Source organism: Rhea pennata, chromosome 3 (assembly GCF_028389875.1).
Source record: "Rhea pennata isolate bPtePen1 chromosome 3, bPtePen1.pri, whole genome shotgun sequence".
Classification (NCBI taxonomy): Eukaryota; Metazoa; Chordata; class Aves; order Rheiformes; family Rheidae; genus Rhea; species Rhea pennata.
The window spans coordinates 41,288,011-41,302,916 of NC_084665.1; the positions used below are offsets into that span (position 1 = coordinate 41,288,011).

At 34.8% G+C, this 14,906-nt stretch overlaps 1 protein-coding gene across 1 annotated transcript in view; it reads right to left on the minus strand.

The window, feature by feature from the left end:
* Positions 1-582: 582 nt before the first annotated feature.
* Positions 583-14,906, minus strand: part of CATSPERE (catsper channel auxiliary subunit epsilon) — a 40,225-nt gene continuing 25,901 nt past the window's right edge. Inside the window, exons 12-22 of the mRNA XM_062571396.1 lie at positions 14,586-14,644; positions 9,308-9,361; positions 8,564-8,597; positions 8,393-8,472; positions 7,949-8,048; positions 7,141-7,227; positions 5,868-5,989; positions 4,411-4,471; positions 2,940-3,070; positions 1,709-1,762; positions 583-733 (exon numbers count right to left, since the gene is read on the minus strand). Coding sequence (XP_062427380.1) covers positions 583-733; positions 1,709-1,762; positions 2,940-3,070; positions 4,411-4,471; positions 5,868-5,989; positions 7,141-7,227; positions 7,949-8,048; positions 8,393-8,472; positions 8,564-8,597; positions 9,308-9,361; positions 14,586-14,644 — 933 coding nt within the window. The remainder of the gene's footprint in view (positions 734-1,708; positions 1,763-2,939; positions 3,071-4,410; positions 4,472-5,867; positions 5,990-7,140; positions 7,228-7,948; positions 8,049-8,392; positions 8,473-8,563; positions 8,598-9,307; positions 9,362-14,585; positions 14,645-14,906) is intronic.

The following is a 14,906-nucleotide window of genomic DNA, read 5'->3' on the forward strand; positions in this document are numbered from 1 at the left end:
AAGGTAGAGAATAAGCTTGTGAGAATGTATAATGACCCAACTACGTATTTTTAATATAGCATATATAGAATTAATATTTATTAAACAGAAATAATAAATGGATTATCAAAAATGTCTTCAAGAATGTCTAATAGTCCTTCTGTGCACTGTACATTATGGGAAATTAATTTGCTGGCTGCATCCCTTGGATAGAATGGAAATTTGCAGTGTTCTATCAGATATTATATGGAAAATATGTTCTAATACCTTAGGTGAGTAATTCAATGAAAGCCATAAAAGGTGAAGCTAACTCAAGCATGAGGCTCACAGCTATAGCTTAGCTTAGTTTGACTTGAAACATGTCTATTAAAAACTGTAAGCCACTACTGACCTGTACACACAAAATCAAAGTTGTACTGAACAGCATGTCCTTTATATTCAAAACTAAATACATGAAACATATATATGTGATATAAAAACTACTTATGAAAACAGACCTTAATAAACAATATTTCAATCGACTAAAATGCCTCCATATTCTGACAATGTGTTATATAGGATGCCATCAGTGTAACAGTAAGATACTAGTCTTTAGGTCTTGCACTAGTCCTCTTGCAGGTCAAGTGATGTTTGTGAATCAGTATAATTGAGCTCTTGAAAAATTTTTTTGTACCTGAAGTAGCTTAAGATGAGGAAGGCCCAAAAAATGCAGAGTATGAGGAATGAATAAAGCAGAACTGTAGATAAATCTGACCTGAAATGCAAATAAAATTGGATTAAAATATAATTACTTTTTAGATTTCTGCCTTAGTCAGGAATATCTCAGATTTCATACTAGCAGTACATTCATATGGTACAGAAATTCATGACAATGTAACTGACTAATCATTAGGTAGTTCTTTTAAAACTTATGGTCATAATAGGAAAACCTAAATTATTTGCTTTGTCAGTCAGTGGCAAGATTCCTTTGATGAGGGATGAAGAATAAAATGTGACTTTATTGGGAATATTTAAAAGTTCATTTTGGTTTTAAAAAGATTCTTGATTCCAGGTATCTTGTGTTCTCAACACAGAAAATAAAATGACACAAAAATTGGAATGAAAACAGTTATTACGCAGGTTTACCCTCAGTCTGCAGGTTGGGATCTGAGTAATACTTCAATATTTTTCATCTAGCTGAGTAAGTGCATAAGCCTAGCTAAAGCAATTCTTTTTAAGTTTCTAGGTATGATGGATGTAAAATACGTTTATTCTAGACTACAGTAGTGGCTTGCTTTAGAAGTGCTAAGGGATAGCGTCCAAGTTTCATTTTCATTTCCATCAGGGCAAATCCTATCTTATTTCTGCAAGAACAACATTAATGGATGGAAATGAATCCAAGCAGTTGCAAGAAAAGCATCCTTTTTTGTGGATCTTGTAAAAGCACTTGTATTACATCATGGAAAACCAAGCTATGTTTGGCATGCTGGCAAACTTCCTGTTTGCTTTCAAATAAGAGATTTTAGAAAAACTACATCAATGAAAACGTGGAGGAATTCTTCTGTCTTTATCTGCAAACTATGTGCATAGAAGAAGAACATGATATCTCATAACTTTGTAACTGTTTTTGTAATCACCTCTGTAATTTTAAGTATATTTTCATACAATTATTGAATAATAAGACAGGAGCATAAAGAAAATTTAATATATTAAATAATGATTAAGTTTAGCAACATCTAATAGCTTTTACCTTTCAATTATACCATATGTACGGACCGCAAAGAATGCTTTTAAATCACAAAAACTGAAATACATAAAAAAGACTTGTTATCTTCACATCTCTAAAGACTTGAGAGCAAAACCAGAGTATCATATAAAACTGTCCAGTACCCAGATTCATCCATCATTGCATATTTATTTAAAAAATTAAGTTATGCATAAGTAGATTAGAATTATTAAATCCCTCTACAATATGTAACACTCACAACGAACTATATTGTCAATTTTTAATACTAGCAATTACAGTTAATTATTGTGCAGTACTGTTGACTTTTGTGAGCATTCAGGCATGTATGTTAGGTCTTTACAGGTTCTCTGCTTTGGAAAAATCACATTCTACAGGAGTCATTCCAGCAGTATCAGTAGGGCTAAAAAGGAGGCAACATGTCTCCATGAAGTTTGGGCTACAAGGGATAAATTATAGCTTTGAGGTAGGCTAGAAATAATGTGAAAAATGTGTTCTATTTCCTATAGGCTTTGTGTAAGCAGGGATTATTGGAGAAACTACAATTTATTAACCAGCCCTCACTATTTTCAGTCTGACCTCTGTGCCGATGTTTCAAGCAAGCAGGTTTGAAAGAAGGGGAGAAGAAAAGCCAGAATTCTCTCCCATGGCAGGACCCTACTTCAGTGTCAGATTAGCTAGCCCAAGTAAGCTACCAGGATGTATCAGTTATTTTCATTGATTTGTTGTTGGTATTTACTGCTCTGTCTACATTTCCAAAATATATGGGATATGTGGTACCACACTGAATATTATATAGGTTAATTTCTTTTTAAAATTTTTGAATGCATAAAAATGTTGACATTCTGAAATTGTTAATTTGAAGGAAAAGGAAAACAAATATTCTTGAATAGAAGCTACGCTCTCAAAAGTTCTTGTAAAACGTAACAACGTGTAACATTTCTAAAGATTTTCAGCTAACCTATATTTATTTACAAATAGTATGATTTTTTCCAAATGCCTTGGATTATTTATTCAGTATTTATGCTGTTGATTAGTTTGAAAAATGGAAAAGTCAAGGATTCTGGGAATCACATTTTAATAATTTTTAAGTTAGATCTAGGCAGAAGGGGAAAATATTGGTAACACCAAAGTCAAAGGAAATCCTGAACAAAAATATTTTCAAAATATCAGTAGTAGGCATTTTATCCATGTTTACCCCACACTACATTTTTTTCACATTAAAAAAGAAAATAACCTGTAGTTTGGGTCTAATATCCTCACTCTGAACACATAAATGCCACTATGACTAGTAGCCCAAACAATGGAATTGGTAGAGGTCATGTTTAAAATCTGATACTGCTCATGCAGTCCTTCATCTGTACTGTTCTGATGAAACACAAAACAGGATCTGTAATTCTGAACAGAAACAATAAAGGAGATATTTATTTTTGAACTAGCTTTGAAAAGCAATCAGACACAAACACACACAGATTTGGTATTTTTTATGTGTGTATAGTGGCTAAAAATGATAAATAGATTCTACTGTGTACAGGTTCAATTAAGTACAAATTAATTCTTCATATGAACATAAATTATCTAATTCAGTCCCCTGATAGTGCTATTAAGAAATTGTCTATAATTTTCCAAACACAATTATCAGTTCTTAAAATAACTGTATTTCTCCTACAGACATCATGTTATTAGGGAACTTGCTGATCTTACCTTTGCAAGTCAGTCTGTATTCGGTCTGTATTGTATTCAGTTTCTAAATACAAGGCTATTATTAGACAAAAGAGACAGAATATAAAATATAGAGAGAAGTTTGAATTTGCCTCAGAATTTATTTTTGATGCCTGAGAAAATACTTTCATCAGTCTCAAAGGGGCGTGAAAATGCTTCATAATTATGATTGAAGTCCAGACAAAAAAGTCCTCGAGAGACAGGACAAAGCATTAGCTCTGTGGATATTATATAACATATTCTGTCTCTTGCCATTCAGCTTGGGTGCTTGAAGGTATTAAAAAAAAAAAAAAAAAGACATGTCATGGTTCATACATTCTCTTTACAGTCTTTCAAACTCATAACACTTGTAGGTTTCTGGCTTGGCTTCCAATGGCAACTTGATCACTCCAAAAGCAAAAAATAAAAACAACTTGCTTATCTGTAGGTGCAATCTCAAGATGTATTGTCTATGTATATGTCTACATTCACACTATCAATATGTATATGTAAGCTCTGCTAGTCAGAAAATTGTCCTGTTAATTTAGATAGATAAGGCACACTAGGGTGTAAAGGGTTGCTTTTGCAAAACAAGAATGAACTTCAGGAAAAAAAGATGCATGCATGGATTTCCTGGGCTAAATAAAAGTCAAAAAACCATCTTGATTAAGAATTTTGTGTGTGTCCTAAAGGTCACATTATCTTCATAAAAAACTGTTAAAAGGTCAAACTTTGAAGATCAAAGGGTCAGCTCTGAAGAATTGACTCTTACCTACACCAAACGGCCAAAATTAATGGTTAATGAAGTGGACAATTTGAGAAAAGACTTGCAGTCACATATTCAAAAGATTTTCTTACTAAAAGTGGCAGAAATTAAATTAAGCTTTATTAAGAGAACAGGAGAGTTGCTGGCGGGAGAATGGAGTCTGCTTCACTCTTTCAAAAGTCTACCAGAAGGAGGGTGGGAAAAGCAGATTAATCTTCAGATAGAATAATCTTTAATTTACCTGTGCAAAGCTAAAGCCTGGTATGAAATCAGCTATTACAGCTATTAGAGCTCTAACAGAGCTAATAGACCAAAATTCTTCAATTTGAATAGACAGTTAAGAGAAACTGCTTGGGAGAGTGGAGAACATTATCTTCAGGAATAGCAAGCTAAAAGAATAGCAAGCTAAAAGCCTGTTCAGCTCTGTGTAGACAGAACTTCTGGATTCCTTTCTCCCTCCCTGTGAAGGGCAAGGTTGTATCAATCCCAGTAGCATCCACATCCAAGCAGTTAGATGAAAAAGCATTTTAGAGGACAAATGTATTGCAAGTTGGTATAATAACAATGGAACTATCCCAGTATTTTGGACTGAAAGACTCAGAAGATCCTGAAGCTGAAGTTGATGATGCAAAATTAGCCTGCTGAGGTCAGCAAAACTGCTTGATCTTCATCCTACCTTACCACGAGAATCTCCTGTGAAAGGCAGGGAAGTGGGGGAAATGTGTACATCAGCCTTTCTACCTGTATGATCAGGAATGTGTCAGATGCTGACCTGAAAACCAAGCCTGGAAACTAGGGCAGACTGGACACATATTATTGATATATTGAAATGATGAACAGAGTTGTTTACTTCTAAGAAAATCCTGTAAAAGCTCTAAAGGCTACAGTGCTGGCAAACCTCACCAGGGATGGGATCTGTGCAGTGTGCTGTGCCCTGTCTAGAGGTCTGTCTAATGCTGTACAACTTGGGGCTCCCAGCATCTGAAGGGACGTAAGAGTATGTTATTCCCCTTCTCCTTCTTGTGTCATCTCCAATAAATGGTATTTTAAACAATACTTTAAGGAGTCTGAGTACCTTTCTTACTGAGATCCATAACAAACATTTGCACTGGTGGTTACAATATTTCCTTTCTATGTCTTCAGACATAACACCAAATGACACTGAGTTTTGGCAGATTAGATGGGCAGGATCTACTGGCAATGACAACTTTGAAGTCAAAGTTTGATGAAAGGTTTTCCATTAAAGATTAAGATGTCTCCAAAAAAAAAAGTCCAAAGGACTATCCAATGAAGATGCCAATTTCTTCATTAAGAATTTATAGTCATCTTGTGCCTAATGGGAGATGCAAGATCTGCCAATACTGAAGGAAGTTCTCTTGAAAGGAGAAATCAGAGAGTCATAGATAGAGAAGTTAGAAGAGAAGGTTCCATCTGTTCAGGCTTCACATTGGATGTCAGAATGTTGAACTTTAGTGATACAGGAAAATGCAAAGGACCCACTTCATGTAGAGTAACAGCTGTCTGGATGGTCAGAAGTAGATGGTTGAGAGTCAGTAAATCAACAATTGAGGAGTATCAAGTTACATACTCTGCTGGTGGTACAAGTTTTTGGTATTCAGATAAACCTTCTTCTCCGTGCTTTCCTTTCCTGGTGACTTGGTAGGTTATAAGAAGTATTCAGAATAGAAATTATTGGACCCTGAATCAGAGGGCTCAGATGTTTCTTTTTCTTTCCTCCTTCCAAAAGCCCTAGACTGTGGCTTTTCCAAAGAGGAAGGATACATTTCATTTGGTTGTTGGGCTGTCTCAGATACAATGATCTATTTGAAAAAAAAAAAAAAAAAAAAAAAGAAAAAAAAGGAAAGAAAGATTTGACAAAGTGGAGAAAAATAGAGTGGATACTGTGCTTAGTCATAACTGCAGGTTACCTGATTTGGGAGCTTGAGACAAATGTCTGCCCAAGTAAATAACTCCAGAGAAGCTGCAGCCTATCTTTTCTGGCTCTGGGTTTAAATGACAAACATTTGGCTGCAGTATGTTCTAGCTAGCATTATATATAGCTACATTACAATAGCTAGTGTTAAAAGTGTCCTTTTCTACTTAAAATAGCTGTATTTAAACCATGTCATGAAGATTTAAAAGTATTTTGCAAAGAAAAATAAATTTATCAATAGTTATGTTTGTGATAAAAATTAGATTCTAGCAACAAGAAGGATACAGATAGGTCAGATTTCTTAAATATAAATTGATGGGTAAAAACAGCATTTTTTGTTTATGAATAATAAAAGTATTTGAACAGACAAATGTAACTGTAGTGATGAAATAGGGGTCAAAAGATTCACCCTAAATTTAACTATAGTTAGGTTTCTACCATGGATGGATTGCTAAAAATGCTTGCCAAATTGTAATTATTTTATTGCCCCTTTAAGCAGAAGCCCACATATGGGGTTCCATGCAACAGTTTTGTTCAGATGGGAAATAAACACTAAAGTTGATCTAACTGCCATTGAAACAATTCCTAAATAAGATATTCTCTAGGATAAGATCCTAGAGAAGTCCTGTCCAAATTGGCATCAGTAATAAAATGATCTCTGCATTTGAGGAAATTTTGGGGGGTTCTAACCTCCCTTTCTGGCCTCCTGTCTACTACTCTTCTTTGTGTTTGGCTATTTCGTATAAAAATACTTCCAGTTATTCCTACTGTTAACCACAAGCAAATAATGCTTTAATGAATGCTTTGCCTTTCTTGCAATATAATAATTGACAATACTAACTAGGTATTTTCAGCATATGAAACCATACTTTCAGAGTATGGTTAGATCAATGCTGTATTGTCATATAAGTTTTATTCAAATGTCAGTATCAATGCTTTGCTATGCCCCCATCCTCCAGGGATACTAGTAATGTAAAAATATGATGTAAATAACTATAGATGGAATAACCAGCTATTTCTAAACTTGTATTTTCATACCTGTGGTCCCCATATTTCATCCAATGTAGAGTTTTTACTTTCATTAAGCATCATGGGCCAAGACTGTGCTTTATACAGGCAACCTTCCTATTAAAAATACAAGTTTAAAACAACAGGTTGAAATATAGATTAAAAATGTGTACTTCAAATGCATATCATTTGAAAATATGAAACACAAGGCTACAGAGGTAATTTTGTTTATCAGGGTTGCTTATAAATAAGAGTTATGTCCACATCTCCATCACAGCTGTATATGCATACATAGAAGGGTATGAAAGAGTTGAAGGAGTTCTTTTATAAACAGTGCTGTCAGAGGATGCTACCAAAGTTCCCATAACACTATATATACATGAAGATTCTCCATAAGTATCCTTTATCTATCTACTGAAAAAAAAGGAAGTTATGTTCTTGTTTTATTATATAGAAATTGGGCAAAATTTGTTTTGATGAGACCAAGTGGATAAGTGGATATAAGTTTTTTTTTTTTTTTTTTTTTTTTTTCCCCCCCCCCCCCCGTTTTGGACAGAAGGCAGTCTGAAATTTCAAAGTGATTTTGGTTTCATTTCCCAAACCATATTCTCCTGGGCAGATTTCTTGTTCTTCTCCTTGTTTACTGTATTGTTTTTATGCTTCTCACATGCTTAATTTTGAACAGTGTACAATGTTAAGACCAACTCATGAAATGTTAAAATGTTATGCAACTAAATGCATCCATTCAGATTAAAGAGGACCACGCATGCATAAAAATAGCCATACTTCATGTAGACCATTGTGCATATTTAAGTTCCATTCTCAGGAGCTGGCTTACTTCTTTCATGGATGAAGTGTACCCATAGTCAGTTCTGCCTTTCAGCTCCCATAATATGAAATTCGTTTCAACCCTTCTAACATATTTATTGCCATCATACCTGTAAAACATATGGAATGTGACAACTCAATAAAACAGCACAAGCACATAAAGAGCATTAGGATTCAGAGCTGTGCAGTGGATCAGTAAGCATATAGAACTGCTGCTGCTGCAGCTATAGGGGAGAGCAAAAAGGTAGGCTGCTTTAAGGTAACTTGGAATTACACCATTGACATGGTGCAGCAATACCCACTGGGACAAAAGCATGTGTGAAAAGGAACATAAAAATTTGGTAATGTTACTCTTGCCATTGGGCTGCGATCCTTTCCTCAGCTTCACATCTCTTCATAATGTTGGTGGAAGAAGTCTTCTTCTTGCCTCACAATGTATCAGCAATTTACTTACATGGAAATAACAGGCTGGAAATACTGTTCGTAATGAAGTTCCATTAGGCAACCATATTTATCCCAGTCATAATAGGCTATCTAAAAAAGAAGTTTTATTCATATATTGAATACTACACTCTGCTTCTCTTTTTACATGCAGCCCCACTACAATGAAAACTATCATGCTCACCTTGTCCTCAGCTGTTGCATTCCACATAAATTTCCTAATGTAAGGAAAAATGATTAACAATCATTTTGGTAAACCTCTTAAAACCTGTCTTAAAAATTTTTCTTTGTCTTGATAAAACACAATTTAAGTTGTTTAGATAGAAAGATTTCAGACTGCCACTCTTCTTTCTGACTTAAAAAAATAAGAAAGCCTTTCTTTTTACTATACAGTTTTAAACTTCCTTACGTTATTAATTTATTTAAAAAGTCAACTTATAAGTAACACTAGTTTCTAAATATTTGTAGCCAATTACTGCTATAAGCATTACCCAGAACTAGTAACTAAGAATTTAGAGGCCAGAACAATTACTGTCCTCAGTTCCTTTCATTGTTAATTCAACACATTTCAGACTGAGTGAAATCCTGAACTATAGCAAATCTCCATTAACTTGTTAGGATCAGGGGCAGATATTGTTTTTGTGGATATTTTAAACAGTAACCTGACAGAAGAAAAAATATTTCAATAGTTCCTGCATTGATTCAATCACACTTCTCTGGCAGAGAATTCTTAGAATACTAGTTTGCTTTAAGTTTGTAGATACTGTGTGTCTGTGCTGTAACTGAAAAGCAAATGATGAAAGGAACATCAATATCAGGAAAGCCTCATTTTATATTAAGTGGTGTATATTTATATAGAGCACTTGACTTTCATAAAACAGTATGTCCAAAATGTCCTAGTCTTTGGACTATTAATACAGTGTCTTACCCGGGTATTCTGTAAGTAGTAAAATTATGCTTTAGGCAGACCACATCTGAAGGTCTAAAAGACAAAAAAAGAAGGAAGAATTTTTTGAAAGACATTAAATATACAGCTACATATATGTATTATACAAATGCCTAAATATTGATCTCCTACAGAAACTATCCTTCAATTACATTTAAGTATGGCTGCAGCGTGTTGTTACTTGAACCAGCAAAACAGAGTTCCTGCGGGTTCCGCTCTTGGACTATTTAACAAATAACCTTATTTTTGCTTAGTTTCATAGAAAAAAACATTTTTTCTTCACTTATTTTTGATAAGATTTTTTTAAGGATATTAATTTTTAAAGAAAATATGAATAACTGGCTTTTGGGGGTGAACACTAGGCTATTTTTTGGTTTGAACACTAATCTATTTGATTTTGACATGAGAGATCTTCTGGATATGCTGTTACTTTCCTAAACGCTCTAATATATATCAGAAGTCTCTATGTGAGAAAGAAGTTGAATTGATAATACTGTACTTCCCATCATGGATGTAAAACGTTAGCTGAGTTATAGGAAAATAAGGCTGAAAGAACTGCAAAAGATCATCTTGTCCATCTCACTGCCCCAAGATACGATCAACTATATCTATATAATTCCATCCTTCCTCAGGAAGATAATGAGAACTGATAATATTATGGAAAGTGAGATTTTTTTTTGCTAGATATTTTTCTCAGAAATTATAAGCTACATAAATCTGTGCATACTTTACAAGCTGTACATACATTTTCAAAGATAAATCTTTTAATTATTTTTATGTATTTATGCAGAGAAAGAAACATTTTATAAATGTAATAAGCCATATATATGAGGCTTAAATATATTTATATTAGCCTTTATTTCAACCGCTATTGTCAAATTGCATAATCCAGAAGTAAAAAAATGATTTAAACTTGCCTCTCAACAATAATACGCCTTCCTGGAGGGCAGCCAACAAAAAAGTGAGATACCTGAAAGTAAACACAAACTTTAGTTTTTCCCAGGAAATCTTCCAGAGACGAACCTCATCCTTGGGCTTTGAGGAGTCTGGTCACTCTTCATGGGAGTAATAGCTACAGTAACTACAGCAGCAGCTTTACATCATGGTTTATCACTATGGCTCCCTTCTTGTCCACAACCTCTTTCACGTCTTGTTCACCTTGGACACTTTTTCATCTATATGGTACTATGAAATTTCCTTTTTCTGCCATTCTACTTAAGCAATGTTTATATGATTTTACATGACATTAGTGAATTGGAATGACATGAACTGGAGTGAAATCTTGGCCATCTTGACCCCTGGCTCCCAGTGGGCCAAGATTTCCTCAAAAGAATCTGAGAAGCATAGTTACTGTATTTTATCCAAATTACCATATCAAGCGACAGTGCCTACCTGACAGCGTAATTTACATGCAGCTTCAAAGACACTAGGCTGCAGTTCAATTGATGTAACACCGCTGGTTAATTCCCTACAAAAGAATCCCCCCCCCCCCAAAAAAAATGCATGTTAGAATTTATTTCAAAATAAATTAGTAGCACCAAACTATTGAACTGCAACCATATCAAAGTAATTTCATTTGGAGATCAGAGGCACTGGTTATTATTATTATTATTATTATTTTATTAGCATATCATCTAAAAGTCAGGTCAGCATTTATTCCCACTGTATAAATATTGGTAATTGTTGTAGTATCACAGATGGATGTTTGAGACACTAAGAATATGTCCTAGTTGTCTGGGTTTTTTAAATGCTTATTGATTTCTGAGGGTCAAATTTGACATTGGACCTCTTGGTTACTTTGTGAACAATAGAGCAACTAGCCAAGGACAGGCTGCGTTCTTCAATATCAGCTAATACTTCTTTTGAAATACTGAAATAAATATTGCTTTGGAAGGATGGATTAATGCTTCCTATGAAATGAGTCTTTAATCCATAGACAAACACAGATCAAAATAAAGCAAGCAAATGCAGACAGCTTTGAAAATGCGAGCAGCGGAAATACTACTTTTTTTCTGAGTTGCCAGACAAACCATGTTGAGGAATGCAAAAAGGTTTGGGTGGGAGGTGATCTCTGTTGTGGAGATTTAGACCTATTTTTGAGGCCATTAACCAATTCAGTGTATCCTGGAATAAGGCAGAGGGGAGTGAGCAGAATTATACAGATCCTATCTGATTTCACCTTTTGCAGAACTCTGGTTTGTGCTGAGGTAAGATGGAAAGCTTAAGAAAAGCCACCTACTGTGGCACTGAATCAGAAATCTATCAAACAGAGACTGTTGATTCAGGCAGTCCCAGAAAAGAATACTCAGCCAGCCTTTTCTACTGTAGCTTTTCATAAAGGGATCAATTTCAAAGTATCTTCAGTCCCTGAAAACAATGTTGAAGACACTTGATTGTATTTCTCACCTGTGATCTGAGATTCTGAAATGGCAAGGATTGCTCACCAGCATATTTAGAACCCCTGGAAGGAGAATTTTAGAGTTGAATTGAAAGCTTGATTCAAAACTTTTAAAGATCAACCACTTCCGACAAAGGAAAAATCAGGCTACCCGTGCTTTGATGCAGAGTATAGTGATGATATCATCAGATGCACATAGAGGTCTTTACGGCTCTATACTTTAACACACTAATGTCAAGACCTTGTCCTTGAATCTTGGACCAAAACCAACTGCATGAATTCTACAACAGGGTGGAATGACATGTCCATGCACACATCTTCAGGGTCCTGCCACCATTACAGGTAAGAGGTGATACTGAAAGAGAAGCTGAACAACATGTTGGTGGGTGGGAGCAGGGAAGAGAAAATCTCTAGGAATAAAACATCCTTTTATGAAGAGCTCAAAGATAGATTTACATCACAAAAGTCACTACAGAAGGCATATGCCTGAAAGCTACCAGATTTGACTGCACAGTGGCTCTTGAACAAGACACAAGCAGAATTATCTGAAAAGCCACAACTAATTTCCATTTATACTTTGCAATGTTGGCCTGAAAAATTTGCTAACCTGAGTTGGAAGTAGACAGAGAAGTATGTGTGCTAACTCAAGGCATCCAGTTCTTTTCGGTCCTTCTCCCTAAGTGCAAGGAGCAACTTTAAAACCTTTTCAGCTGTTAGCTTTCTTATACATCAATGTTACTACCAGTAACAAAGGTGACATAGGTGACTGCTATTGTAGCTGAAGAGAAATTTTGTATTCTCTGCCATGTCCTGATATTTCTGGAGATAGAGGTATTTCACCATTCAGTGTCAAGGTCTGCAATTAAGATTTCTTCATTCATGGACAGTGAGGTCCTCATGAGTGACGTTTGGTGGAAGAATCCAGAAGACTACATGACAGCTTTCCGAAGTATAAAATCTGCTAATTGCTGAAGAAGATTTTAAAATCATCCGGTATCCTAAGGTAATGGTGGACTTCCTCAAGAAAATGAAAGAGGCATGCCCAATGTTTCATTATTCCTGACAAATAAATGAGCATCTAGATGAAAAATAAGAGTTGCCATGCCAGTGATTTTACACTGAATTGCAGCATCACTGATTCAAAAATGAAGTCAAACAAGACTGTCCATTTTGGGTGTTTAGCCTTCTTTGTGGATCATCTGCCAAGATCTCTAGGTGGCCATTTCATCTAACTGAAAATGCAAAAAGCTTGTCTTGGATGGGAAACAAAAGAAGCTATTCAAAACAAGACACACTATTGTTGTCAGACCAATTTAAAGGGACATATTAGAGTGGCAAGACAACTTGGAAAAGATAACAAGTGTATTTATGGAAACAAATACAGGAAAGCTCATAGTGAAACACACAAAACACAATAGTTAGGACTACTAGACACCTAGTCTTGACTTTTGAGTATCTCAGGACATTTTAAGTACATTCAGACTCTTCTAAATTGAGCATAGTAAATTCAGTCAACTAAAGCATTTCAGTCCTTAGGTGACTTTGTTGCATATAAAGGTTTGAAACTGCTGAAATATTAGGGAGTTGTGATTAGTTTTAAACATATGTGCAAGGTCCAACCACCCATACATCTTTAGATGTTGAGGTCAATGACCTCTTTCTCTTATTAAAACAAAGAAAACAAACTGATCATCTTAGGCCTCACACTGTAAAACATTTCCACTCATTGGATCCCTTTTGTGTTCTTCAATTCCTTCTCAGTATTTTTTACATTCCTTTTGATCAGGGAATATCAGAACTAGACACAATATGTTAGTCTCAGCTGTATAAACACTACGTATCAAAGGAAATATATTTTCTTAGTTCTCATTCATATTCTTTCTTTTACATACAAAAATCCCATTAGCTCCTTTGCCAGAGCACTGCATTAAGGCTACATGTCGAAGTGATTATTATGACAGTAGCTGAAGTCATGTCCCACAAAGAATGAAGTGGCTTAGTAACTACAGGCTAGTATTGTGCCACAGTTACCGAACTTTCGTGCATCTTTGTATGAAGAGCTTTTGGTATATATATGTAGCTCTTAGTTTATGTATCTTTTTGGAATATAAGGTTGAGAGTCTGGAAAGGCTCTACACTGACACTTGCAAATAGGCTTACCACTTAAGAAAAAAAAAAAACACATCTTTTAACCTTCAGAAGGCTATCAATTTGCTATTAATTCATTCATGTACAAAAGACAACAGCCTCTTGCTTGTCAAAGGAAAGTGTTTAAATGTCTGGAAGAAGGTCAGAACTGTCTCCTGAGTAACCTGAGGATCAATAACACTTTTGGAAGTGAGAAGATTTGAATAAAGCTGTATGCAAATCTAGGACAAAGGTAAAGATAAAGAGAATTAGGATTGGTCTCCAACCCAAGATCCTCTTCAGGGATGTAGATTTGTTCAACAGCTGGATGCTCACCCAGGAAACTTTGAATTCTGAAAAGCCTGTCAGCTAGAATATAAAGAGTGAAAAGAAACACTGGAATGAACCTAACTCTTTTGTGAAATGTGCATGGTTTTCTGTCAGTTGGACCTTTATAAACCCTTGCAAATGGTTCATCTATTTTACACTTTGTAAATACTTTTATTTGCTTTTCCTAATCTGATTCATGTCCACTTGTAAGTAAGAGAGCTGCATGGCCCTTCTTGAAGTAGTAAAGCAAGAAGCAGTATTCTCCCATTAACAACTCTGTTATTTAATTTGTGTAATAACTTTCATGGCAGTTATTATAGTCCTGATGACACTTATAATTCACACTTGTCAAAATTACATTATCAACTTTATCCTATATTTATCTTTAAATTTCATGATACTTACAATGCTTGTGTATAATTGGATTCTAAAGTATAGTCCATTTCATGATAAAATGTAAATGTCTAAAAGAGATAAAATAAAGAATAAAACTAATTAATACATTTTTTTAAATTATACAAGATAAATTATACAATTATAAAAAGATTAAAATCTTTTTAAACCACAGAGATACCGCTACTGAGATGAAAGGTATCTTCATGATATCTGAAGCACCTGAAAAAATGCCTAATTCCACTTCTGGCGTTCATTTTTTTGTGTGTCCACCACAATATCTATGTTATGTAAAAGGTTGAATCTTTTCTCCACTCTTGTGGTTCTGAGTTG